The sequence below is a fragment of the Centropristis striata genome, chromosome 5 (genome assembly GCF_030273125.1).
Source record: "Centropristis striata isolate RG_2023a ecotype Rhode Island chromosome 5, C.striata_1.0, whole genome shotgun sequence".
Classification (NCBI taxonomy): domain Eukaryota; kingdom Metazoa; phylum Chordata; class Actinopteri; order Perciformes; family Serranidae; genus Centropristis; species Centropristis striata.
The window spans coordinates 2007372-2035257 of NC_081521.1; the positions used below are offsets into that span (position 1 = coordinate 2007372).

At 36.6% G+C, this 27886-nt stretch overlaps 1 protein-coding gene across 2 annotated transcripts in view; it reads left to right on the forward strand.

Moving 5' to 3' along the window:
* The first annotated feature begins 783 nt into the window (after positions 1–783).
* The window catches only part of LOC131971017 (carbohydrate sulfotransferase 11-like), a 32902-nt gene continuing 5799 nt past the window's right edge, over positions 784–27886 (forward strand). For both annotated transcript variants that reach the window (XM_059332283.1, XM_059332284.1), the window contains exon 1: positions 784–1192. In XM_059332283.1, coding sequence (XP_059188266.1) covers positions 1099–1192 — 94 coding nt within the window. In that variant the 5' untranslated portion in view covers positions 784–1098. The remainder of the gene's footprint in view (positions 1193–27886) is intronic.

Genomic DNA, 27886 nt, shown 5'->3' on the forward strand with positions numbered 1-27886 from the left:
GAAGACACAAAAAGACACAATGACGAAAAAAGATACAAAATGACACAAAATGACTAAAGAAGACACAAAAAGACACACAATGACTAAAAAAAGACACAAAATTACCAAAAAACCCCCAAATAACTAAAAAGACACAAAATGACTAAAAAAACCCACAAAATTACCAAAAAAGACACAACATAACTTAAAAAGGCACAAAAAAGACACATAATGACCAAAGAAGACACAAAACAACAAAAAAAGGCAAAACAAAAGACACAAAATGACCAAAAAAAGACACAAAATGACTAAAAAAAGACACAAAATGACAAAAAAGGACACAAATTAACTAAAAAAAGGCACATTAAAAGACACAAAATTAAGAAAAAGACACAAAATTACCAAAAAAAGACACAAAGGGACCATAAAAAAGACACAAAATGACTACAAAAAGCCACACAATGACTAAAAAAGACACAAAATGACAAAAAAAGACACAAAATAGCTAAAAAAAAAAGACACAAAATGACAAAAAAATACACAAAATTACCAAAAAAAGACACAAAATAACTAAAAAAGGCACAACAAAAGACACAAAATCACCAGAAAAAAAGACACAAAATGATAGTATAAATACCACACACAACAACCGTCAGCGGAGCATACAAATGGAAACTACCACTTTAGTTTGTAATATTTCCGACGGTCCTCGAACGCACCACGCAGCCCCAAGAGAGGAGCTGCTGGAGAGGGGTGGGCGTGACGTCATGGCACGGTGCCCCGTCCATGTTTGGCGAAGAAGAAGAAGAAGTTTGTAGTTTGTGTAGTTTGGAGAAACTCGAGACACTAAACAGCGACTCGAGCTCCGCAGAGAGCAACAAATGATGATTTATTATTAAATATCAGCGGAGAATTAACTCATGTTTCACCCAAGGGGTTAATCAGGCTTCATTACTGAGTCGCCGGCTGTGGATTTCTTCTTCGTCTCCCTCATTTGTTGCATCATTAAGTGGTGGAGGGTCCCTGGCCGGGTGGGGGGCTCCTGTAGGAGCCGTGTCCGGCCACAGAGCACCGCTCCGGGGCTCCGGGGCTCCGCGGGCAGCAGAGCGGGGCTGCAGGATGAAGATGCCCAGAGGAGGACGCCTGTTCCTGGCGACGTGCCTCGGATCTCTCTTCGTCCTGGTGCTTTACTTCCAGAGCATCACCAAGACAGGTAAGACTTAAATCTGCACAAATAACTACACACAGCGGGTTATAACGGAGATATTTGGATGTTTTTATATTTGCATACAACCGAAATGCTGCTTTGCATATTATTCTCTGCAAGAAAGTGCAAACTATACAGGTTGTAGTGTAGTGCAGGTTGTGTTTAACCCTCTGGAGTCCATCTATTTATTGAAAATACACGTTTTATTTACACTAATAACTTTATTTATATCTGATATGTAGACAAGCTGAGAAAGCCGGTTAAAGTTCAATCATAGGAGCTTTCACAGTGTCACATTTATGTTTCTAGACCATTTTTAAAATGTGGATTTTCTTTCTACAATGAAAACTTTTACTGTTTTTAATTTACATGCAAATAGACTGTTTTGGAGTTGTATTATTTTATTTTTTTCTGCTGTTTTTGTGTATGAATGGTAAAAAAAAAATTGACATATATGACCAAAAAAAACACAAAATTACCAAAAAAAGACACAAAATGACTAAAAAAGACACAAAATGACTATATAAAGACTGTTTTTGTATGTATAAATGGTAAATATATGTGTATGTATAGTTATATATAGACACCTGTGTCTTTCGGTTCCTGGCAGCTTTATACTTTTTTAATTAAAATAAAATGAAAAATCTGACTGCTAGCCAAAGGAGCCATGCATGTGATGTAAGGACAGACTGAAAGATGCTGAACAGAGACAGAAATTAATGCAGAGGAAGTTGACAAATTTGAACCAAAATTTTCTGGACTTCAGAGGGTAATGGACATTTGTAACATCATGAATGCTCATAATTACATTCATGGTTATCAGAAAGTCACTTCCTGTAGGAATATATAGGCCGTATATGAGGCGACATACAGACATTATACAATATAGAAGTAATAACTTGTGGTTTATGGTGTATGCACCAATTTTTTCCACATGCTCTCTATCACTATAAGTTTCAATTTTTGGTAGGAGCCACTTCATCATGATTGTGGATCAGATATGGCAGCCATATAAAGTCTATGAGAACCAATATATGTTCCAAGCCACTCAGAAGGTCAATCTTGGTGTCAAAATATACATTTTCTCGGTCAAAAAATCATTTAAAGTGATTGAGAATATCATTAGAAGATTATTTGACTGTTAGGCAACTCATTCTTCTTAAATCTGGTCCTAAGCTGTCCTAATGTGGGCTGTGTGGTCTTAACATCATTTTGGAAAATGGAAAATACGACATTTTTTTTTTTTAAAGACATAAAATGACACAAAATGACTAAAAAAGACATTAAATAACTAAAAAAGACACAACAATAGACCGAAAAAGGCACAAAATGACCAAAAAAAGACACAAAATGATTAAAAAAAGACACAAAATGACCAAAAAGACACAACATTACTAAAAAAAAGATACAAAATGACTAAAAAAGACACAAAATGACTAAAAATAGATACAAAATGACACAAAATGACCAAAAAAGACACAAAATGACTTAAAAAAAGAAACAAAATGACCAAAAAAGACACAACAGACACAACAACAGACACAAAAAGACCAAAAAAAAGACACAAAATGACCAAAAAAAGACACAAAATAACTTAAAAAAGACACAAAATGACAAGAAAAGACACAAAATGACCAAAAAAAGACACAAAATAACTAAAAAGACACTTCTTACCATCGTTTTACCATCATTTTGACACAGTAAGCAGCAACACCTGTGTGTTACTGTGTAAAAAAGACAGAAATGAGAATGAAATGAAGTCTGAATGAGCTCACTGTGAAGCCCCCCCACCCTCTAGTGACCCCCTGCATTCCTCTGTTTAACCCTCCTTCACCCCCTTTTTTTTGTTGTTTTTACCTCTTCACCTCCTTTATTTCCTGGCCCCCGGGGGAGAGGAGTCAGGAGAGAGAGAGAGGTAGAGATGATTGATTCTGAATGGCACAGAGGAGAGTTTCTACACATGTTTTCCATGTGGAGCAGAGAAGAAGAGGAGGAGGAGCAGAGAGGAGAAGTTCTGGTTATCTGGTAGAGAACGAGGAGCGATCCATGTGGGTTTTTGGTGAAATAGTTTGAATAATTTCGGTTAGAGTTTGGCAGATTTTTGACACTGATACTGATTTTAAAAGGGAAAGAGACACAGATTACCAACATGGCAGTATGTGTACTAATTTAGAATGAAAACAGACCTTTTCTATGTGGATTTCTCCGTAGAGGAGGTGTGGTTTACGATCCTCCGGAGCCGTTTATTGGCCGCTATGAATGTCTATCATAGCGTCTGTAGGTAGTAGGGTTGTCATGATACTAAAAGGTTCAACTGGATGCCGATACTCAGGAAAATATTCGATACTCGATACCATTTTCGATACCACCAGGATAAAAACAAAGACCCCAAAATTTAACAGAAATATTTTTATTAACAAGAAAAATGCAACATGTAAAAATGAACAGAACCGAACAGGTTAAATATTTATAATAAAAACAGTTGTGCGAAAAGAAACTGCAACTATGATAACAAGCTTCAGATACTCAATACTTTTGAAAATGAGTATTGTATCCGGATACAACGTTTTAGTATCGATACTTTTTTGAGTATCGATACTTTTGACAACCCCAATAGGAAGCTCTTAGCCAATCGTATCAGTTATACCAGATGACGCATGTAGAGCGACAGAAATTGATGTTTACATAGCCAGACTAGCCCATCGCTACTTTGAGACTAAAATGCTCAATTGTGCTTCTGCACCGTTTTTCTGCAGCATGTTCTGACTCCGGCTGCTCCGTAGTTTCAGCTCTCAGTCTACCGCCAGTGTTGGTGTGTGTGTTTTTAGTGTTTTTAAGCCCCAAAAACGCCGTCACCGTCTCAACGAAAGGCACTTCACATGAAATATTTTGTCGTTTTTACCTGCAAGCGTCCTGGTGTAGACGCCTGAATTTCCTCTCAGGGGTAAATAAGGTCATTTTGATTTGATTTGAATAATTGAGTAATCGCTGCCAGTAAAGCACCAGCTGCCACATGTAACCAAACCAACAGCTCTCTCATTGACCCTCCTCCACTAACTAGGTGTAGTCTGACCTGTTGAGGCTTGTCTGTTTTACGGAGCCACCAGGAGACATGAACGCCTCATGAACAGCATGTTGGAGCCACTAGAGACGACAAAGCTCAGGGCTTCATTAACCCTTTAATGGAGTCTTTGGCTGTTCTGTTGGTTTTGGACTCCTTTTCATTCCGTCTGTATAAACCACTTAAACAGTGTTGGTGTCATTGTTTTCAGTACAACCTCACCTGTATGACCTGATTATTATTTTTTCATTTTGACTTACTGGATCAACATTTTGAAACACACCAAAAAAATACAAAAAAAACCATAAAAAACACAAACATTTACAAAAGAAACCCACAGAAAACACACAAAAAAATTGCAAAAAACACATAAAAAACACACGTAAAAATTACACAAAAAATTACAAAAAACACACAAGAAAATTACAAAAAACACACAAAAAAACCCATAAAAATCACAATAAAATGACAAAAAACATAAAAAAACACACAGAAAACACACAAAGATTTGCAAAAAACACATAAAAATGACACAAAAAACACATAAAACACACAAAAAATTGCAAGAAAAACACATAAAAATTACAAAAAACGCAAAAAACATTAAACACAAAAGATTGCATTAAAAATGCATTGAAATGCTGAATGCACACTGCAAAAAATCTCTTCAAAAACTTCAGTAAAATCATGTTGACTTGGTCGAGGCGGTTTTAACCTTTGCTGAAAAAGAGTTGATGTGATAATGAGACGTGGAAACTTGTAGAAAAGTCTAGTCTGACTAAATATCTAGTCAGAGACAGTTTCAAAACCAACATAAAATGTCTTGTTTTGTTCTGTACTGTCCTTGTAATTTCCATTCTCTTTCATTTCTCACATCTGCTGTGATCAGTCTGACTGGAACACAGTGAAGTGAAACCAGCCAGTTACAAACTGTTACATACGGGAAGTTAAAGTAAAAATACATCAACATTATACATTATAGATGTAAATATATGTATTTGACACCCAGGTCCCTGTATAAGTTCTGTCTGGTATAATGACACACTGCTAAAAAGGTGTTTAGTCTAAAAACCAGATCAAACAGTAAATCTGAGGGAAATGATCTTGCTGCATGGACAGATAATTTACCTTGACAAGATTTATTCAATTAAGATTATTAAATCTAGAAATAAGCATGTTGAACACTTAAAATCAGAAATTAACTCTTAAAACAAGGTCAATTATCTAACACTTCTAAATCTAAAGTTGTTTTTTTTATCTTGGTAAGAACCAAATAATCATCAGGTCACTCTGCTCGGGCCAGTTCATCACTGCTGGCTGCTTTCATTTATCTCTTTTGTAATTTTTTTGCCTTTTTTGGTCATTTTGTGACCGAAAGAAGATGTAAAATGACACAAAATGACCAAAAAAAGACGCAAAAAAGACATAAAAAAAGACATAAAAAAAGACACAAAAGACGTGAAGTCACAAAAAAGACATAAAAAGACAAAAAATGACCCCCAAAAAGACACAAAAGACGTAAAAACACCAAAAAAAGACACAAAGTTTTTTTTATCTTGGTAAGAACCAAATAATCATCAGGTCACTCTGCTCGGGCCAGTTCATCACTGCTGGCAGCTTTACTTTATCTGGTTTTAAGAGTTAATTTCTTATTTTAAGTGTTCAACATGTTTATTTCTAGATTTAATAATCTTAATTTCATAAATATTGTCAAGGTAAATTATCTGTCCATGCAGCAAGATCATTTCCCTCAGATTTACTGTTTTATGTGGTTTTTAAACACTGTTTTTGCAGTGCTGATACTTTTGAAGGAGAACCTTGAGAACCTTTTCATTAGAAACGTCTAACAGCTCATATTCATCACTCATGTTGTAGACAAATCATAGAGTGTCACACATGGAAATATCTGGACCATGATGATGTCACGCTCCAGACGGGATGATTATGTGTTCAGCAGCCTTTTCCTTTAGCTAATACCAGCAGCTTTTACTGTGTTTTCCTACTGAGTTCATATGCCAACAGCAGATCAGACAGTTAGATCTGACGGCTGGAGGTCTGGTGTTGACCCAACCAGCCTCCACAGTACAAAGGAGAGTTTCCTTCCTGTAATGTTCTGGTTGCTGGTGGAGGGATGGTGCTTGGTGGAGATTACAGAGAAGAAAGTAACCGCTGTGATGCTGTGGTTGTGGTTGGCTAATGACTGTTGTACTGTTATAACACAGGGCTGTCACGACAAGTTAGAAGCTTCATTCAAAACATTGACGTTTATATTCTATATCAAGGTTCACATATTACACAGCATGACTATTATCTGTTAAATCTCATCTATTACACTAATAGTATTAGTATTAAGGCTGCACAATTAATCAAATTTTACGATTTTACGCCACAATTAAATTAACCTGATCGTCGGTGATATTTCCATTTTTAAATGCTCCTGCATATCTAATCATCACTTTCTACACCAGTAGTCCACCAACCACCAGGGGGCGGGCCGTTTTTCTATCCTGTAAAAAGCCTGGTTGCTGATTGGATAGAACGCTAAGCAGGAAGTGACGTAGTACTGGACACCACAACAACACGCGACATTTGTAAAAGCTGGTGAAGCAGTGTTGACAACTTAGCAACTTTGTTGCTATATTTAGTGACTCTTCAGACCCCCTTAGAGACTTTTTTTTTTTTTTTTAAAGCGACTGGAGACAAATCCTGTGACTTTTTCTGGTGTTATTGGAGACTTTTGGAGACTCCTTCTTACTCTTGTTAATGAGCCACGGGGGCCGGAGGCTCGTTAAGAAGAGTAAAAACGAGTCGAAGTGGCACAGTCCTCCTGCAGCAGTCTCTCCCAGCTGCAGAGCCAGAGGGGCTGTTAACCCCCTTAGCGTCCAGTCTGCAAATTGCTAGCAGGCTAACAGTTAGCTCTGTAGCAGTACAGTGTGTATGTGCTAACAGGCTAACAGTTAGCTCTGTAGCAGTACAGTGTGTATGTGCTAACAGGCTAACAGTTAGCTCTGTAGCAGTACAGTGTGTATGTGCTAAAAGGCTAACAGTTAGCTCTGTAGCAGTACAGTGTGTATGTGCTAAAAGGCTAACAGTTAGCTCTGTAGCAGTACAGTGTGTATGTGCTAAAAGGCTAACAGTTAGCTCTGTAGCAGTACAGTGTGTATGTGCTAACAGGCTAACAGTTAGCTATGTAGCAGTACAGTATGTATGTGCTAACAGGCTAACAGTTAGCTCTGTAGCAGTACAGTGTGTATGTGCTAACAGGCTAACAGTTAGCGCTGTAGCAGTACAGTGTGTATGTGCTAACAGGCTAACAGTTAGCTCTGTAGCAGTACAGTGTGCATGTGCTAACAGGCTAACAGTTAGCTCTGTAGCAGTACAGTGTGTATGTGCTAACAGGCTAACAGTTAGCTCTGTAGCAGTACAGTGTGTATGTGCTGCTGCTGCAGGAGGTGTTCACTTAGCGATCTCTGTTTTGGCTGATTTCTAATTGCTACGGTTGCTAACTGAAGTTGCGTCTCCAGAGCTACTATCTCCACCCAGCAGCATGGCGTGAGGTGGAGGCTCCGCAGGGCGTGCTAGCTCGCTAATTCTTGTCTTATTTGTGATCTGATAAACAGGAAGAGTGACAGCAGGGCAAGGAGTGCTGAGCTAATTAATGTACTGCCCACAACTCAACAAGGAAATAATATTTAATCCTATATTTAGGACAAAATAAGTCAGTGTTCATATTGTAATGGGCGGCCAGTATAAAAGCTTTTCTTTAGCCTTCTCCTGAGTCTCCTGTCATCTGTTTAGTTTCATTTTTTGCCAGTTTGTTGCTTCCATAAAACTCTCACTTCACACCAAATTTTGTAATGCTACAAAAATCATATAGCATGAACTTAAACACACACATTTTCTACTGTAGATGTGATTATAAAACATGTTTCCAAACCACTTCTCTCAATTAAGCTTTCTGTTTGATAGCAGACAGGAAGCTATTGTTGTGCTTCTATTGTCTAACTTCCTGTGCCAACTCCCTCAGAGGGAAACACCAGTCTTATCTAGTGTGCTATTATAAACTCATCAGTCAAGTCATGTCAGGGTTACTGCTCCTTTAACTCTTTATTTATTGAGGAATCTGAGCTGACTAGAGGTGTCGCCTTGTTTTGAGCTTTAGCTAAAGTTCCTTTGTGGGCAACATGGTGTCATTTTATTCAAGGAAGTGAGATGCAGAACTTCCTCAGGTTTTATTTGAATGAGATCATTGGTGTTAAAGATGCTGCACACATGATAGATACATTATATGTAGCATTGTGCTTCAAGTTAAACCAATGCAAAACTTTAGCAAAGTGTTTCCCAACCTTTTTTGAAAATCACATGGCATACCACCAAACAAAAATGTCACAAAAAGTATTTATAATGAAATATAATGGAAATCTAGTCTCAATTTACTGACTCGGTGTTAAAGCTGGGCCTGTTTAGTTGAACACAAAGCTGATATTCTGGCAGGCATTGAAGAAAGACAAACAGGAAGATCTTCAACAGCTCTGAGTCTGTTTTCTCAGTCTTTACAGTAGTAATGTTTGAAAAGCCCAGCTCACATAGAAAGGTTGTGGAGAAAGGGAGAAGAGCTGAAACTGCTTTGTTCCTCAGAATAGGGAACTTCTTGGCAGAAGTCACCCAAAAACTGTCCAAAGATAGATCAGCAAAGTTCAGCTTTAGACCACAATTTTGTCCCAGTTCAGTTATTTGTTTGTCCCTTCAACTGCAGTTAGCTACATGGGTTCCTAACCCAGTCAGGACAGTTAGTGGGAAGTGAAGGAAAGAACATGACAACTTCTGCTCAAGACTTTGCAGATGTTTATCTATCTCACAAACTGCAGCACTCGATAGCGTGCTAGCGTTAGCGTGCTAGCAAGACCAAGACTGACTTGGTGCCGTTGAGAGACACCAGCTAAAACGTGTATCATTAATTTATTTGATTTGTTTAACTGTAATGTGATTGATACGGGCTAGCGGGCTAATGCTAGCGGGCTAGTTAATTTTACATCTTTTTTGGAGTCATTTTTTACATATTTTTTTTTGTCATTTTACATACTTTTCGAGGTAATTTAACATATTTTTTGGGTAATTTTACATAATTTTCGGGGTAATTTTACATATTTTTTTTTCAATTAATTTTACATATTTTTGGGGTAATTTTACATATTTTTTTCTGTTAATTTTAAATTTTTTTGGTTAATTTTATATATTTTTGGGGTATTTTTTTACATCTTTTTGGGGGGTAATTTTACATATTTTTTGGGGGTAATATTACATCTTTTTCTTCTTGAAGCTCAGATCTCTGGACATCTGTAGTAAGATGCACACTTGTGTGCCGCGGAACTGTGTCTGGGAATAACTGCTTTAGCATCCTGTAGCTTAGTTACAACCAGATTTATGGAAAAGTGTTTAGCAGAATGGCTTGACAAGTTTTTCGACTTTAATGAACATTTTGTCTGATAGAATAAATCCTGTGTTAATTACCTACAGTAATGCATTTACAGTTTAAGTCCAGGTCTTGACTCACATCACTGGCCAACTACCATATACCATTATGTAATATTATCTAATATTATTATTATGTAATTTATTTTTAAAAAAGTGCTTTGCTTTGTTAAGGTCCAGAGACTGCCAGGAGCACTTCTTTCACAAGTTGTTCTCATAAGTTGATGGATAATTTATGTTTCTAGTGACTGCTGTGTTTTAAACTGTGTGTGAATACTGAGACATTATTTATACGATGATCCATTGAAAAAAAAAGTGATTAGTCATCAGTTATGCAAAAGTGCCCACTGGAAAACAATCACTGGTTGCGACTTGACGGTTTCCAAGATCGTAAACTGCAAAATGAGACAATTAAACACATCACATTGGACTTGAACAATATTGTTTGATTTGATTTGTGATGGATTCAGGCTCTCTCAGTTGTACCGGCCAAAATATATCAGCCAGTAAAATGCCATGTCAGCGGGATCTGTTCAAGCATGGATTTAATAAATGAATGTAGATCATTGCTGTTTTTTGCGCGGTGGGCTTATATTTTTGGGTTAAATTTACATATTTTTTTGGGGTCATTTTTTACATATTTTTTGGGGTCATTTTTTACATATTTTTTGAGGTAATTGAACATATTTTTTGGTAATTTTACATATTTTTTGAGGTAATTTAAAATATATTTTTTGGTAATTTTACATATTTTTCTGGTTAATTTTACATCTTTTTATTAATTTTAAATATTTTTTTGGTAATTTTACATATTTTTTGGGGTCATTTTTTACATATGTTTTTCGGTTAATTTTACATATTTTTTGAGGTAATTAAACTTTTTTTTTTGGTAATTTTACATATTTTTTTCGGTTAATTTTACATATTTTTTGGCTAATTTTACATGTTTTTGGGGGTAATTTAACATACTTTTTTGGCTAATTTAACATACTTTTTTGGCTAATTTTACATATTTTTTGGTTAATTTAACATATTTTTTTGGCTAATTTTACATCTTTTTTGGAGTCATTTTTTACATATGTCTTTCGGTTAATTTTACATTTTTTTACGGGCAAAATATTCTTTATGGTGGTTCGTAAGACCCCGACACGGACCACAACACAAGATCCGTGGATCTTGTGGTGCAGTTTTTCAATCTCAGTTTCAGAACTGTAACCCATCTATTGCCAGAAACATATTCCCATCACTGCTTTATTGTTTAATTCCCAGCCCCAAAAAACGTTTGACATACTGGGAAAAAAAACCTTGTGCTATTTCCAGTCATGCCCTCGTATTAGATACATCGTAATTTCAACCAAAATAGAGATGAACACCCAGTTTCTGTTTCCTGTCAGACTCTTTCATGTGGCTGCATTGACTCAGCAGTAGCATGGTGTGTGTGCCAATTAAGGATATATGTTACCAAGAATCTGAGCTCAGCATGAAAGGGCGGTGTGCAGCGTGTGCACTTGTCAAAGGTGGAATGAACTTGTCAGCATTCACAAGTTAAGTGGAATCCAAACTTGTGCTAATTTTAAAGTGTGTAGCTCTGCTGTTTGACACAGGAAACCGTTTGCTGTCATCACCCTGAGAACCAAAACCGACTCACGCATTTAAAACTGAGATAAAAACAAGAGAGATAGTACGACTCGGCTACAGAAGCACAACACGTCTCTCTTTAATCAACTTGTGTTGTTGTGTTCGTCACAATATCAATAAGTCTTTCTGATTAGAGCCCGGCAGGTATTATGAAAGACATATCTGTATCTGTGTATGTGCTGTCTGATATGTGCAGTTATGAAAACTTTTTTTTTTTACACAATAATGCAGAAAATGTAGCTTAGTGTGAATTAGGGATGCTGTTAGCTGCTCCTACTGAACAAGGTGTTTACCTGGATAATAAGTTGGACTGGTCTCTAAACACAGACACTCTCTACAAAAAAATGGTAATTTTTACATCTTTTTTGTAATTTTACATCTTTTTGGGTTAATTATTATTATTTTTTTTTTTACATTTTTTGTGGTAATTTTACATATTTTTCGAGGTAATTAGGGCCACGGGGCAATCGCACCGAGCGCTGGTCCCATACAGCAATAGCTGAAAAACTGCCCAAAATTTTGCATTGAAGTGAATGGGACGGCCGAAAAAAAATGAGCGAAAAAGAACAATAATTGGAGATTTTTAAACGTCTACTTCTCCGGCATAATTTCACCTAGAGACTCCATTTAAACTTTAAACAGTAGACACAAGTCTTGTGTATCGGTGTATTAATCCACGTTTCGATAGGTCATATAGTTTTTTATCAATCCCTGTTCAATGACCATGATCATTTTTGGAGAAATTCTGAGATTATAATGGGTGTGTATTGCACGGAATGTTCGTGTCACAGTGTGTGACATCATCGCTCAGAGTGTAGAGGGAGAGAAGAAATTGTCAAAAAATAAATTTGAAAACTGCGCTCCAGGCCGCAAATTCCACTCTACAGAAATAATTTATACATAGAAACGTAGGAAAATTAGTCTTCTCACTCACAATCCTTTGGTAAAGTGAAGTCGGATCAATGATAGGTATTATGGTTTTGCCAAAAATGCTTTCTGTTCGAGGCCAGAAATTTCAGTCTGTCCACCTCTGCTGTCACTGAGCCGGAACAGGTGTCAGTTAATTCTGTTGATTGCTTTGATCTGATTGCCTTTGATCTTTGATGTGATTACAGTTACAGATACACACATGCGTGTAAGCGCGCACACTCCTCACACATGCATACACATGCTTCAAACACACACACACACACACACACACACACACAGGTTAAAGGGCATAGTTTGAAATCTCTGAAGAATCTCATTGAATCTCATTTCCCCAGAGGAAATTTTCTAGTTATTATTATTATTATTATTATTATTATTATTATTATTCTCTCCTACAGCCATCAGGCTGTCTCATTCTAACAGGGATTCCACCAGACTAACTGATTTTCCCCTCGGGATAGATAAAGAAATTTTGATTGATTTAATTTTGATTTCTGATATCACATGGTTTCCATCATGGCTAGGAAACTAAACTGACAGATGATGTAGAACCAGGACTTTTTGGGGATTTACTCTTGGTAGAATGATCATTTCTGACCCATTAACATTCTCTCAGTTTGTGGTGCTGTTTGCTACTAATTCAAACATGGCTTTCCATACTGGAGGGTGGGAACACTCTTCTTTGTTTTCTCTTTCCCAGCTGCAGGAGGCATTAGTGAATTGTTTGATCAAGCCTGTACGCCCACAGGCATCTGTACGACATATTTTAAAGCATCCTTTACACCAAGCCACTGTGTTAGATCTGGAGCATTTTGTCACAAGTCTTGTCTCACATGCTGATCAAATCTGAGCCGAATGAAAAAGTGAAGTGCCACAGATGGATGACAGCTGTTTGCAGACTGTTTCTGCCAGATATCACTGACGCTCCACACTCTAGTCCACAAACGCAGAATCCACTTCGCTGATGTTTCTGACAGTGATGGATTCCACCCCACAACTCTAAACAGAGGCAACATCAAGGCCTGCTCTCATGCATCTCGGCCACACACTCAGTTTTTAAAATCTCAACATGCTGCTTTGCACAAACACACACTGTAAATACATGTGTTCAGTGACACAAAACGCTTACAAACAGCCATTCACAAACACGACATGGAACATTTTAACCAACGCTACAGTAGGGCTGCACAATTAATCACATTTTAATCGTGATCACGATTGTGGTCGCCACGCCATTTGTAAAAGCTGGCGAAGCAGTGTTGCTAACTTAGCAACTTTGTTGCTATATTTAGCGACTTTTCAGACCCCCTTAGTGACTTTTTTTTAAAGATTGGAGACAAACCCAGAGACTTTTTCTGGTGTTATTGGAGACTTTTGGAGACTCGTTCTTACTCTTCTTAACGAGCCGCGGGGGCCGGAGGCTCGTTAAGAAGAGTAAGAACGAGTCGAAGCAGCACATTCCTCCTGCAGCAGTCTCTCCCAGCTGCAGAACCGGAGGGGATGTTAACCCCTCAGCGTCCAGTCTGCAAATTGCTAACAGGCTAACAGTTAGCTCTGTAGCAGTACAGTGTGTATGTGCTAACAGGCGAACAGTTAGCTCTGTAGCAGTACAGTGTGTATGTGCTAACAGGCTAACAGTTAGCTCTGTAGCAGTACAGTGTGTATGAGCTAACAGGCTAACAGTTAGCTCTGTAGCAGTACAGTGTGTATGTGCTAACAGGCTAAGAGTTAGCTCTGTAGCAGTACAGTGTGTATGTGCTAACAGGCTAGCAGTTAGCTCTGTAGCAGTACAGTGTGTATGTGCTAACAGGCTAACAGTTAGCTCTGTAGCAGTACAGTGTGTATGTGCTAACAGGCTAACAGTTAGCTCTGTAGCATTACAGTGTGTATGTGCTAACAGGCTAACAGTTAGCTCTGTAGCAGTACAATGTGTATGTGCTGCTGCTGCAGGAGGTGTTAGCTTAGCGATCTCTGTTTGTTTACAACAAGCACCGGATACTAAAAACTGTTCCTATTGTTTGTTTGAAGTAGTCCAATAAAAATACAGATGTTTTCCATAACATGATGAATAATCATGATTAATAATCGTGATTACAATATTGATAAAATAATCGTGATTATCATGTTGGCCATAATCGTGCAGCCCTATATACAACGCTGACAAACAGCCATTTGTAACCTTTTAACAAGGCTACAGTGCAGCACATTGCTACTTATCATCTGACTCTGACATCAGTGCAGCTGTTGTGCAACAAACAAAGATATTTGTGAATCCTCTCAGCTGAGCGCTGTGCACCACATGCTTCACCTGCTGGCTATTTGTTCTGCCACTCTCTGTAGGGAGCCTCAACAGTGCATTTGTTAATATCCCTAACATGCTTTATCTTGTAAATCGTGAGGCCTTCTGGCTGCTGGCTTTATAAAACGACTCGCATTAGGGATCGTTTTAAAAAGAGGAAGCACTAAAGCATAAGTGGTTTTATATGCAAAGAGCAGAGCTGGAGGCTCGTGTGTTAAACAGCTGAAGATGATGTTGTGGTTCCTGGTCAGACTGTGGCTCTGGTTTTACTGCTTTTGTGAAATAGTAGCGCTGGTTGTGAATGTTGTGTCGTTGTTGTGCTGTCGCAGGTTACCTGGGATCAATTTGTAGCTTCTCTGTTGTTTCAGGTATAAAGGAGTAAATTGGTTCAAAGTACAATTATGTAGCTGATTGAAAAAAATACAAATCAACTTAACTCTACCAGGGTTCTGAAACTTCATATGCAAAGGTCCAAATCAGATTTCTATACAAGTTCAAACATGGTCTAAAGTGACCCGACAGAGTTTTTATGTTCTATATCTTTGCAATAAATTATTTTCATCATTCAGTATTCCAGGTTTTCCTCAATTAGTTTGTTTTTGATCATCATACATCCTAATTTTATGTTTTCCTTCATTCATTTTGAAATAAAATCCCTTTTTGTGTCACTACTCTTCTAATGCACAACATGGGTCAAAAATTACCCGTATCCATTTTTTAGCTGAGTAGCTTGTTAAGCTAACTACTTAGCTAACTTCTTGGCTAAGTGTTTAGCTAAGTAGCTTGTTAAGCTGACTACTTAGCTAACTTCTTGGCTAAGTATTTAGCTAAGTCGCTTGTTAAGCTAACTACTAAGCTAACTCATTGGCTAAGTAGCTTGCTAAGCTAACTGCTAAGCTAGCTTATTGGCTAAGTATTTAGCTAAGTAGCTTGCTAAGCTAACTACATAGCTAACTTCTTGGTAAGTAGTTAGCTTAGCAAACTACTTAGCCAAGTAGTTAGTAATAATACAAAAACGTTTTTTTCTTCATAAAGTATGAGAAGCAAAATGGAAATAATGATCTGTTGTTATCAAAAACAAGATATTTAAAGAATACTTGTAATATTCAATCATAAAATAAGTTGATATCAAAAGATAGAGCACAGAAACACACAACAGCATTAAATAACAATATTATATTAAATAACATGGGGAATGAATGAGAGTCATTTTAGACCCATGTTGTGCATTAAAAGGGGTTAAAATATGTTGTGCATCAAAACATTAATATAGGTCGTGTGTACAGGCAGCGTAAAACAAGCTGTATTTACGAATTTCACCGACCGCACCTGGAGAGCGGGGGTCGAAACGAAAACGAAAGGAAACCATTTTTAACTTAAGTTACGTGAATCACATAACTTTCACTTTGAACAAACGTTTTTGACCTAAATTGCAGCAGTCACGTGACCCTTGTCACGACCTCATTTCTGGCATTTACATACATTTATTTACTGTTTAAACTGTCTTTTCTACAGGGTTGACAAGGGTGCTTGAAATCCTTGAAAATGCTTGAATTTAAATGTTGTATTTTCAAGGTTTAAAAAGTTCTTGGATTTTGGATAAAGTGCTTGTAAATGCTTGAAACTCTTCCTGTATTTCTCTTGTATCTGACTATATCCATCTATAGACTATCGATAATCACATGTTTGAAAATTAACCTTGAAAGTCCTTGAAAAATGCTTCAATTTGACCACAGCTAAAGTGTACAAACCCTGTTTTAACGCCTTACCATGAGTTTTTTGCCCTAAACCTAAGGTCAGTGGTTTTACAACATAAATCCACAGAAACTGCAGCCTTTTTTACAACCGCGGCCGTACGTGTGTGTTATTTTTAGAACGTGCCGTTGTACCGCGAGCCGTGATACGAGCCTGCATGTCGTAATTTGTGGTTCTGACACACGACCTCTTCTGCTGTTTCTGTTGGAGAACTGGTTGTCCAGACTGGTGATCAGCAAATTACTGGCTGCTCGTAAACCTCCAACCAAGCAGCTTCAACTTCTAACACAAACTCTATGGAGTCTTATAGGGCAATTTGTTCCATTTTTCAATCCTTTTCATGTCTTTGTAAGTCTTTTTGTGTCTTTTTTGGTCATTTTGTGTGTTTTTTTTGTCATTTTGTGTGTTTTTTTGTCATTTTGTGGCTTTTTTTGGCCATTTTGTGTCTTTTTTAGTCATTTTGTGTCTTTTTATGTCTTTTTTTGGTAATTTTGTGTATTTTTTGTTGTGTCTTTTTCAGTTATTTTGTGTCTTTTTTGTCATTTTGTGGCTTTATTTTAGTAATTTTGTGTCTTTTTATGTCTTTTTTTGGTCATTTTGTGTCTTTTTTTTAGTCATTTTGTGTCTTTTTTAGTCATTGTTTCTTTTTTTAGTCATTTTTGTGTCTTTTTGTGTATTTTTTGTCTTTCTTGGTCATTTTGTGTCTTTTTTTGGCCATTTTGTGTCTTTTTTTAGTCATTTTGTGTCTTTTTGTTGTGTCTTTTTCAGTTATTTTGTGTCTTTTTTTGTCATTTTGTGTCTTATTTTAGTCAATTTGTGTTTTTTTTGTCATTTTGTGTCTTTTTATGTCTTTTTTTGGTCATTTTGTGTCTTTTTTTTAGTCATTATGTTTCTTCTTTTAGTCATTTTGTGTCTTTTTGTGTATTTTTTTGTCTTTTTTGGTCATTTTGTGTCTTTTTAGTCCAACATAAAATGTGATTTTGAATCTATATTTTACTTTCAAAACACTATCATGCTCAATAAAGAATTTTAAATGTGACCAAAGGTGTCAAATCTACCATATAAGAGGGTTCCATCCAGTTCTATCATTTGATACTAAATCTATTTGAGCTTGTCTCCAGTTTTACTTGGTATATCATCATCAAACTGAAACTGGCCTCATGGAGTTTACAGCCAGAACTTTAGAGGTAAATGTACAGTAGGGCTCCACGCTGCTTTGTTTTCTAGTCTGGTGGAGGCAACAAGTCTGGATTATTTGGAGCTCCAGGACACTCCACAGGGTTAAAGTGCACTTTGTAGTTTTAGAAGAAATTGTATCTTCATTGACTGATCATCTGTTGCATAATCCACCTGTAGCACTCTTCACACTGGCCTAGATTAGATTAGATCCACTTTAGATAGACCGTTGAAAGTGAACTAACCACAGAAAGTTGCCCGTTTCATGAACTCACTCTGGTGCAATAAAGGGGAAACATTTGGTGATATTTTCCATTATTTTTGGATATATAAAGAGCTGTGTGTTATCAAGACTTCATTCAATTGGTGATACTTTGACTTCTTAAAGACCAGGGGCTGGGTTATTAAAAGTGTTCTTAAGATAAAACTGAAGAAAATTCCTAAGAAAAAAAAAAATAGGATGTTCCTAAGAATGTTCTTAAATGCTATTCACCTTTTTTTTTTCTTAAGAATTGTCATTTGTCTTAGGAACTTCTTGGTTTTCTCACTTAGGACGTTCTTAGGTTTTAACTTAAGATCACTTGTGTGGTTTCAGTAACTTGGCCTACTTAAATAATATGTTTATAATGATTAATTAAGTAGTATCAAATACAAGAACTGCCTCCGTGATTTACTAAGAGTACATTGGAGTGTATATGTCAACTGCCAGAATATATTTATTTTATTCACAAAAAACTACCCTGACCAACTTTTTTTTTGTCATTTTGTGTCTTTTTTTAGTCATTTTGTGTCTTTTTTTGGTCATTTTGTGTCTTTTTTTAGTCATTGTGTGTCTTTTTTAGTCATTTTGTGTCTTTTTATGTCTTTTTTTGGTCATTTTGTGTCTTTTTTTAGTCATTTTGTGTCTTTTTTAGTCATTTTGTGTCTTTTTATGTCTTTTTTTGGTCATTTTGTGTCTTTTTTTAGTCATTTTGTGTCTTTTTATGTCTTTTTTTGGTCATTTTGTGTCTTTTTTTAGTCATTGTGTTGCATGGTTTCAGTAACTTGGCCTACTTAAATAATATGTTTATAATGATTAATTAAGTAGTATCAAATACAACAACTGCCTCCGTGATTTACTAAGAGTACGTCAACTAACAGAATATATTTATTTTATTCACAAAAAACTACCCTGACCAACTTCAATTAACAAAACTCGTTACCACATTTTCTAGGGCTAAACATAAATATTAAAGAAATCAAATAAATATCATACAAATGTGTTCATGTAAATAAATATCAAGACTTCTCTTTTCCGTGGAGCTGTTTTCAGACTGCTGAGGTCATTTTTTTCTCTTAAAGTTGTGAAGAAATGTAAGAAGAAATGTAAGAACTTTGTTTTCAAGAATCTCATTTGTTCTAAGAAGAAAGTTAAGAAAACGACTAAAGAAAAGATAAGAATTTCTTCCTGAATACCAAATACTCTTAACTTTTGTCTTAAGAGCAAAGTTAAGAAAAAGGTGGCACTTAAAGATGCAAAGAATGCTTTGTTTGTTTGTCCACAGAGTGAATCAGATGGTCCCGACAGGGCTGGGCTACTTTGAGTCAATCTGATGATGCATATTTCTGTTGAAAACCTGCCAGCGAAGACAGGAAATTGCATGAATTAAGGTTATCATCTCAAACAGAAAGCAGAGTGCAAACGCTTCCACTCTTCCAGTTTGGGAAGACCGGGGTGACTTTATCCTCTGGGGCCTCTATAACCCTGACATCATGCTGTATTTATAGCTTAAGCTATTCTCAACCTCGGGGTCCCGACCCCAGTTGGGGTCACGAGATGATTTCTGGGGGTCGCCAAATCATTTTGGAAGTCAGCTCTGTCTCCACTGTGTTAAAGTGTTCATGTGTTTTAGTCTTTTTGGTCATTTCACGTCTTTTTTTTGGTCATTTTATGTCTTTTTTTTGTCATTTTGTGTCTTTTTTTGTCATTTTGTGTCTTTTTTTGGTCATTTTGTGTCTTTTTTTGGTCATTTTGTGTCTTTTGGTCATTTTGTGTCTTTTTGGTCATTTAATGTCTTTTTTTGGTCATTTTATGTCTTTTTTGGTCATTTTGTGTCTTTTTTGTCATTTTGTGTCTTTTTTGGTCATTTTCTTTTCTTTTCTTGGTCATTTTTTGTCTTTTTTTAGTCATTTTGTGTCTTTTTTTGTCATTTTGGTTCTTTTAAGGGCCATTTTGTGTCTTTTTTTTGTCAATTTGTGTCTTTTTGTGATAATTTTTCGTCATTTTGTGGTCAATTTGAGTCCTTTTTGCTTAATTTTATGTATTTTTTTGGTCCTTTTGGTCAGAGAGATGTTTTAGTTGTTGTCTTCTTCATTATTTGTCCAAAATTCGTCGTATCAGTTGAGTTTGTATGATCTGAACTGTGCGTGTGTGTTCTTGTAGATTATCCACTTTAATCTAGTAAATTTGCAACTATTTTCTTGAAATATTACCTCCTATAGCCACTGAAGTTACCAAATATGGTTAAAGGAAGTGCCTGCTGAACTCCAGAGGATGTGAGTGATTGTGAAGTCTCATGTTGCTGCTCTAATTAGCATCATGTGCAGCTCTGAGCGTGTTGACGGTGTGAAAACAAACAGAGAGTCTGTTACTACTGATAACCACCACCATGTCTCTTCCTGTCATCACTGGTTGTCTTTTGTGGCGTCCTTTCTCTCTTTCACTCACTTTCAGTTGCACCAGTAAACAGACTTTTATAAACCTCCATCAAAGCTTTGTGGTGGTCTTCAGCTCATGGAAACTAAAGTTACATAGCCCTCATAGAGACAGGGGTTCATTTCAAGTACATTGTACAAGTATATGTATATATTTTTATTTTTATTTTATTTCCCACATAAAGCACTCAGATGACAAATTACAGAAAAGGGGGGAAAATAAACAAATAGCACAGCACACAGACAAGGAATACACCAAAAAAATAAATTAAATAAATAAATATATAAATTAATAAATAAATAAATAAAATAAAACAAATGTAATATTTTTATTTGTAATAAACGTAATATTTTTCATTTTATTTTACAAGTACATTTTTGGTCGAAATTGAGTTATAACTAAATATGAACTCCTTGATGTCTGTTTTATCTTGTGACAAAGTTTTAGATTTAAATGTTGCTTTATTTCAGAGAAATAATGATATTTAAAAATTGCAGTAACTACAAAATCCAACTCAAAAGCTGCACTTTATGTCTTTTTTTTTTTGTGATTTTATGTCCTTTGCTTCTTTTTTGGCAATTTTATTTCTTTTTGTCTTTTTTGTTCTTTTTTTTAGGTCTTTTTGTGTATTTTTTGTTTTAAAAAAAATCTTTTTATGTCTTTTTTTGTTGTGATTTTACGTCCTTTGCTTCTTTTTTGGTCATTTTATGTCTATTTGTGTCTTTTTTTGTTTAAAAAAAAATCTTTTTATGTCTTTTTTGTGATTTGACGTCCTTTGCTTCTTTTTTGGTCATTTTATGTCTTTTTTGCTTCGACTGTGAAACAGTTTAGTCTTGTATTACTTCATTGTGTTGAATAATGAAGACAAGAATAATAGAAAGTAAAAGTTTATTTGAAAGGGAAATTATTATCTAGATAGTGATCAAGGAAAAAAGTGACCTAGAAATATATTAAGACTAAAATATAACATTTCTTTATAATATTAAGTCTAAAACACACAAATCTTTGAATAGAGTTGTTAAGCACTTTTAAATACATTTAAAACAAAATCAATGTGAAAATGTTTATTGACTGAAAACTAAATCTAAAAGCTGAAAGAAGACAACAACATCATAGTTCCTGCTCTTTATCACCATCACAGAGAGGAAGAGGGTGTGTTTGTTTGGTTTTAAAGGGAAGCTTATCTATCAACAACGGCAGAGATTTGTCCTGATAAAAAAAGATTCATTAATATAACCGACAAAAAAAGCTTTGGTGTATTGGGCCCACACACACACACACACTGCAAAAAGGTGTTTAGTCTAAAAACCAGATCAAACAGTAAATCTGAGGGAAATGATCTTGCTGCATGGACAGATAATTTACCTTGACAAGATTTCTTAAATTAAGATTATTAAATCTAGAAATAAGCATGTTGAACACTTAAAATAATAAATTAACTCTTAAAACCAGATAAAATAAAGCTGCCAGCAGTGATGAACTGGCCCGAGCAGAGTGACCTGATGATTATTTGGTTCTTACCAAGATAAAAAAAACTTTTTGTGTCTTTTTTTTGTTGATTTTTTACGTTCTTTGCTTCTTTATTGGTCATTTTATGTCTTTTTGTCTCTTTTTTGGTGTTTTTTTTAATCTTTATGTCTTTGTTGTGATTTTACGTCCTTTGCCTCTTTATTGGTCATTTTATGTCTTTTTGGTCTTTTTGTGTATTTTTTTGTGTTTGTTTTTTTAATCTTTATGTCTTTTTTGTGATTTTATGTCTTTTGCTTTTTTTTTGGTCATTTTGTGTCTTTTTTTTGGTGTTTTTGTGTCTTTTTTGGTGTTTTTTTGTCTTTTTTTGTGATTTTTACAAATCTTTTAAAATCTTTTTTGTGATTTTATGTCTTTTGCTTCTTTTTTGGTGTTTTTGTGTCTTTTTTTGGTCTTTGTGTGTCTTTTTATGGTCTTTTTCTGTCTTTTTACATCTTCTTTTGGTCACAAAATGACCAAAAAAGACAAAAAATGTACAAAAGAGATCAAATTAAAGCTGCCAGCAGTGATGAACTGGCTCGAGCAAAGTGACCTGATGATTATTTGTTTCTTACCAAGATTTAAAAAAACAACTTTAGATTTAGAAGTGTTTGATCATTTATCTTGTTTAAAGAGTACCAAAGTTTTGTTGTATTGGGCCCACACACACACACACACACACAGTGAAACACATTTTGCTGTATTTCTAACAGACTGTCAGTAAGTTTGTGTCCTCAGATGAGTCATGAGATAAAGTTCCAGTGTCACTAACATCAGCAGGTTAATCAGTCAGGCGCCGTTGGGCCTCTTCTTCTTCTTCTTCTGCTCTTTAACTGTCAGCGTTGTGTCACTTCCTGGGTCTGAGAGGAAGCGCTGCGTTCCTGTGATAGAACAACAACACGACACAGAACGAGCTGTGGTTAGTGATGATCAGAGGGAAGTGGCCTCTCAATCTACTTTTACTGTTCAACACAGAACATTAGACCGTGTGAAAACAGGTGAAAGCTTTGATGTGTTATAAAGGACAAGAGGAACATTCCTGGGTTTAACTTTTTATACACAACAAAAGATTTTAAACCGCTAATGGAAAAGAATATCAAAGCTGGCTGCAGATAGACAGAAGACTTTATAAAGGCTTTTAACATTTAAGAGAAAGGAGCAGTAGAGTGATTTAAGATGGATTTTATAGTAGAGATAGAGGTCTACAGATGGTGCATCTGAAACAAAGCATTTATTTAAACAAAGCAAAATCAAATTACCTGGGGGCCTCTGGAGGCAGTATCAAAATGACCACAAAATGACACAGAATTACTAAAAAAAGACACAAAATGACTGAAAAAACAATAAATTACTTATAAAAGACACAAAATGACCAAAAAAGACACAGAATTACTAAAAAAAAAAGACACAAAATGACTGAAAAAACAATAAATTACTTAAAAAAGACACAAAATGACCAAAAAATACACAGAATTACCAAAAAAGACACAAAATTATTTAAAAAAGACACAAAATGACCCAAAAAAGACACAAAATTATTTAAAAAAGACACAAAATGACCCCAAAAAGACACAGAATTACCAAAACAGACACAAAATTATTTTAAAAGACTAAATTATTTTAAAAAGACACAAAATTACTAAAAAAAGACACAAAATTACCAAAAAAAGACACAAAATTACCCAAAAAAGTAATTAAAGGGACCTTCCACACACAACACGGTAAAGTGCCATTCATATAAAACTCACATTAAACTTTCATATCAAGGTGGGGGCCACAAAATATCGTCACGAGGGCCACAATTGGTCCGCGAGCCGCCAGTTTGAGACCCCTGGACTAGACTGTGGAGCTCCAGAGTCTCATGTGCTGCTATAACGTCACATTTCAACCTACTGAAAGTTTATCTACACTATTCATCATATAAAGTTATTTCACGTTGTGTCTCGGCTTCAGCTGGAATACCTTGAAATGAGATGAGTCAAGTAGAAGCTCTGTCCTTATAAGGACAACTTAGGAGGACAACTTAGAAGAGGGCAGCGGAGGGGCAGCCTTGGTTAGCCCCGCCCCCAAAACAAAGATTACTCAGTGAATCTGTCACTTCCTCACCCACTCGGCCAGTGACTCAGTCAGTCAGTCAGTCAGTCCGTCAGTAAGCCAGAGGTCAGCCAAAAATAGAGCCTGCTACAAAGCTAACTGTTAGCCTGTTAGCACATACACACTGTACTGCTACAGAGCTAACTGTTAGCCTGTTAGCACATACACACTGTACTGCTACAGAGCTAACTGTTAGCCTGTTAGCACATACACACTGTACTGCTACAGAGCTAACTGTTAGCCTGTTAGCACATACACATGGTACTGCTACAGAGCTAACTGTTAGCCTGTTAGCACATACACACTGTACTGCTACAGAGCTAACTGTTAGCCTGTTAGCACATACACACTGTACTGCTACAGAGCTAACTGTTAGCCTGTTAGCACATACACACTGTACTGCTACAGAGCTAACTGTTAGCCTGTTAGCATATACACACTGTACTGCTACAGAGCTAACTGTTAGCCTGTTAGCACATACACACTGTACTGCTACAGAGCTAACTGTCAGCCTGTTAGCACATACACACTGTACTGCTACAGAGCTAACTGTTAGCCTGTTAGCACATACACACTGTACTGCTACAGAGCAAACTGTTAGCCTGTTAGCACATACACATGGTACTGCTACAGAGCTAACTGTTAGCCTGTTAGCACATACACACTGTACTGCTACAGGGCTAACTGTTAGCCTGTTAGCACATACACACTGTACTGCTACAGAGCTAACTGTTAGCCTGTTGGCACATACACACTGTACTGCTACAGAGCTAACTGTTAGCCTGTTAGCACATACACACTCTACTGCTACAGAGCTAACTGTTAGCACATACACACTGTACTGCTACAGAGCTAACTGTTAGCCTGTTAGCACATACACACTGTACTGCTACAGAGCTAACTGTTAGCCTGTTAGCACATACACACTGTACTGCTACAGGGCTAAGTGTTAGCCTGTTAGCAATTAGCAGACTGGACGCTGAGGGGTTAACATCCCCTCCGGTTCTGCAGCTGGGAGAGACTGCTGCAGGAGGACTGTGCTGATTCGACTCGTTCTTACTCTTCTTAACGAAGAAGAGAAGAGCCGAAAAGCCGCTAAATATATCGACAAAGTTGCTAAGTTGCCAACACTACTTCACGGTCTTTTACAAATGGCGCGTGTTGTTGTGGCGTCCAGTACTACGTCACATCCTGCTTAGCATTCTATCCAATCAGCAACCAGGCTTTTATCAGGGGAGAAAAAAGACCCTGCTCTTCTACAGGGACTCATGAAACTTTCCAGCCACAAACTGTAGATCAATCAGAGGATGTGTTGCCACTAAGGGGGTTTCACAGCAGATTAAAGAGCAGAAGTGATTCAGACACATTGCAGACATCTCCAAATGTCAAAAGTTTATGACACCAAATCATGGCAGGGGATTTCTGTGGTGTTCACCAAGGTTTTGATGCCATAATGTGACTTTTTTCACTTGAGTTAATTTAGCACCAAATATGGGTAAGAAATGAGAAATCAAAAAGAGCAAAAATTGCCACGACAACTTATGAGACATAACTGAGCATGGGAATGTCCTTCAAGGTGTTTCCCCTACATTCATTCAGCAGCGGCTGAAATTTCACATGATCATTAATATCAATGCGCCACTAATGATTTGTACTTGCACTGTGTGAGCACAACAACACATGACACAAAACCTTTAGCGACTATTTTTCAAAAAAAGTGACTAGCTAGAAATCTAGCGACTTTTTCTGGTGTTATTGCAGACTTTTTGGAGACTCGTTCTTACTCTTCTTAACGAGCCGCGGGGGCCGGAGGCTCGTTAAGAAGAGTAAGAACGAGTCGAAGCGGCACAGTCCTCCTGCAGCAGTCTCTCCCAGCTGCAGAGCCGGAGGGGATGTTAACCCCTTAGCGTCCAGTCTGCAAACTGCTAACAGGCTAAAAGTTAGCTCTGTAGCAGTACAGTGTGTATGTGCTAACAGGCTAACAGTTAGCTCTGTAGCAGTACAGTGTGTATGTGCTAACAGGCTAATCGTTAGCTCTGTAGCAGTACAGTGTGTATGTGCTAGCAGGCTAACAGTTAGCTCTGTAGCAGCACAGTGTGTATGTGCTAACAGGCTAACAGTTAGCTCTGTAGCAGTAGAGTGTGTATGTGCTAACAGGCTAACAGTTAGCTCTGTAGCAGTACAGTGTGTATGTGCTAACAGGCTAACAGTTAGCTCTGTAGCAGTACAGTGTGTATGTGCTAACAGGCTAACAGTTAGCTCTGTAGCAGTACAGTGTGTATGTGCTAACAGGCTAACCGTTAGCTCTGTAGCAGTACAGTGTGTATGTGCTAACAGGCTAACAGTTAGCTCTGTAGCAGTACAGTGTGTATGTGCTAACAGGCTAACTTTTAGCTCTGTAGCAGTACAGTGTGTATGTGCTAACAGGCTAACAGTTAGCTCTGTAGCAGTACAGTGTGTATGTGCTGCTGCTGCAGGAGGTGTTAGCTAAGCGATCTCTGTTTGTTTACAACAAGCACCAGACACTAAAAAGTGTTGCTATTGTTTGTTTAAAAGTAGTGCAATAAAAATACAGATGTTTCCCCTAACATGATGAATAATCATGATTAATAATCATGCAGCCCTAGTACCTGCAGGCATTAAAATGAACAAAAAAGTTAAGTAAACAAGGGTGGTCTAATACGTTTTCCCATGACTGTCTGTGTATATATATATGTTTCCTTTTCCCCTCAATATGGATGAATCACTTAAACGTTTCCTCTCCTTCATGCACTGTTTATACTCGAATACAGACAATAAACCATTAATATAACTAGAGCTTTCACAAGTGTCTCTTGACCTACTTTCCAGTTTCCTGAGGAAGCGTCCTGAGTTTGTGGAAGGCTTAGCTGCTTATGATGTGAACTTTTTTGCTGTTGACTGAGAGCTTTTACACCCCATCCATTAGATTCAGAGCCACCGGGGACTTACACAGTCTGATTTTTATGCATAAACTTTGGATCTGAGTGATGCATTTCAATCACATACTAAAAACAGTCCTATGTGTGTGTGCTGTATCCATACATAAGCTTTCAACATGCTGCAGGAGGACATAGATGCCTATCTCTGCAGGATAATCAGATGATGTGGCACAGATTCAGCCAGAGGAAGTTGAGGATTTTGGTGATTCATGTGAGCTCAGAGCAGCAGAGAGAGAAGCTGCAGCCTCTCAGATCCTCTTCTACTACAGTTTCTACTATATTTGCTCAGTCACCATCACAGCAACTCTTCTCCTTTTTTTTGTTTTCTGCTTCCTCAAAAAAGCAGGAAGCATATATGATTTACAGTTAGATTTAAATCTTGAACTAATAGTGGTTTAAATATATATGTTTTTTTACAAGGCTTAAGCAGACACATAGATGTATTACATTTGGTATACATATCCTGGAGCTCCAAATAATCCAGACTTGTTGCCTCCATCAGACTAGAAAACAAAGCAGCGTGGAGCCCTACTGTAAATTTACCTCTAAAGTTCTGGCTGTAAACTCCATGAGGCCAGTTTCAGTTTGATGATGATATACCAAGTAAAACTGGAGACAAGCTCAAATAGATTTAGTATCAAATGATAGAACTTGATGGAACCCTCTTATATGGTAGATTTGACACCTTTGGTCACATTTGACACATTTACAATTCTTTATTGAGCATGATAGTGTTTTGAAAGTAAAAAAAAAGATTCAAAATCACATTTTATGTTGGACTAAAGGACTAAAAAAGACACAAAAAGACACAAGATGGCCCAAAAAAGAAAAAAAAATACCCAAAAAGACACTAAATGACTAAAAAAAGATACAAAAGGACCAAAAAAGACACAGAAAGACCGAAAATGACTAAAAAAAGACACAAAAATTACAAAAAAGACACTAAAAGACACAAAATTACAATAAAAGACACAAAAGGATATAAAAAAAGACACAAAATGACCAAAAAAGACACAAAATGAGTAAAAGAAAGACATGAAAGGGCTAAAAAAAAAGACAGAAAGACTGAAAATGACCAACAAAAGACACAAAATGACCAAAAAAGGACTGAAAA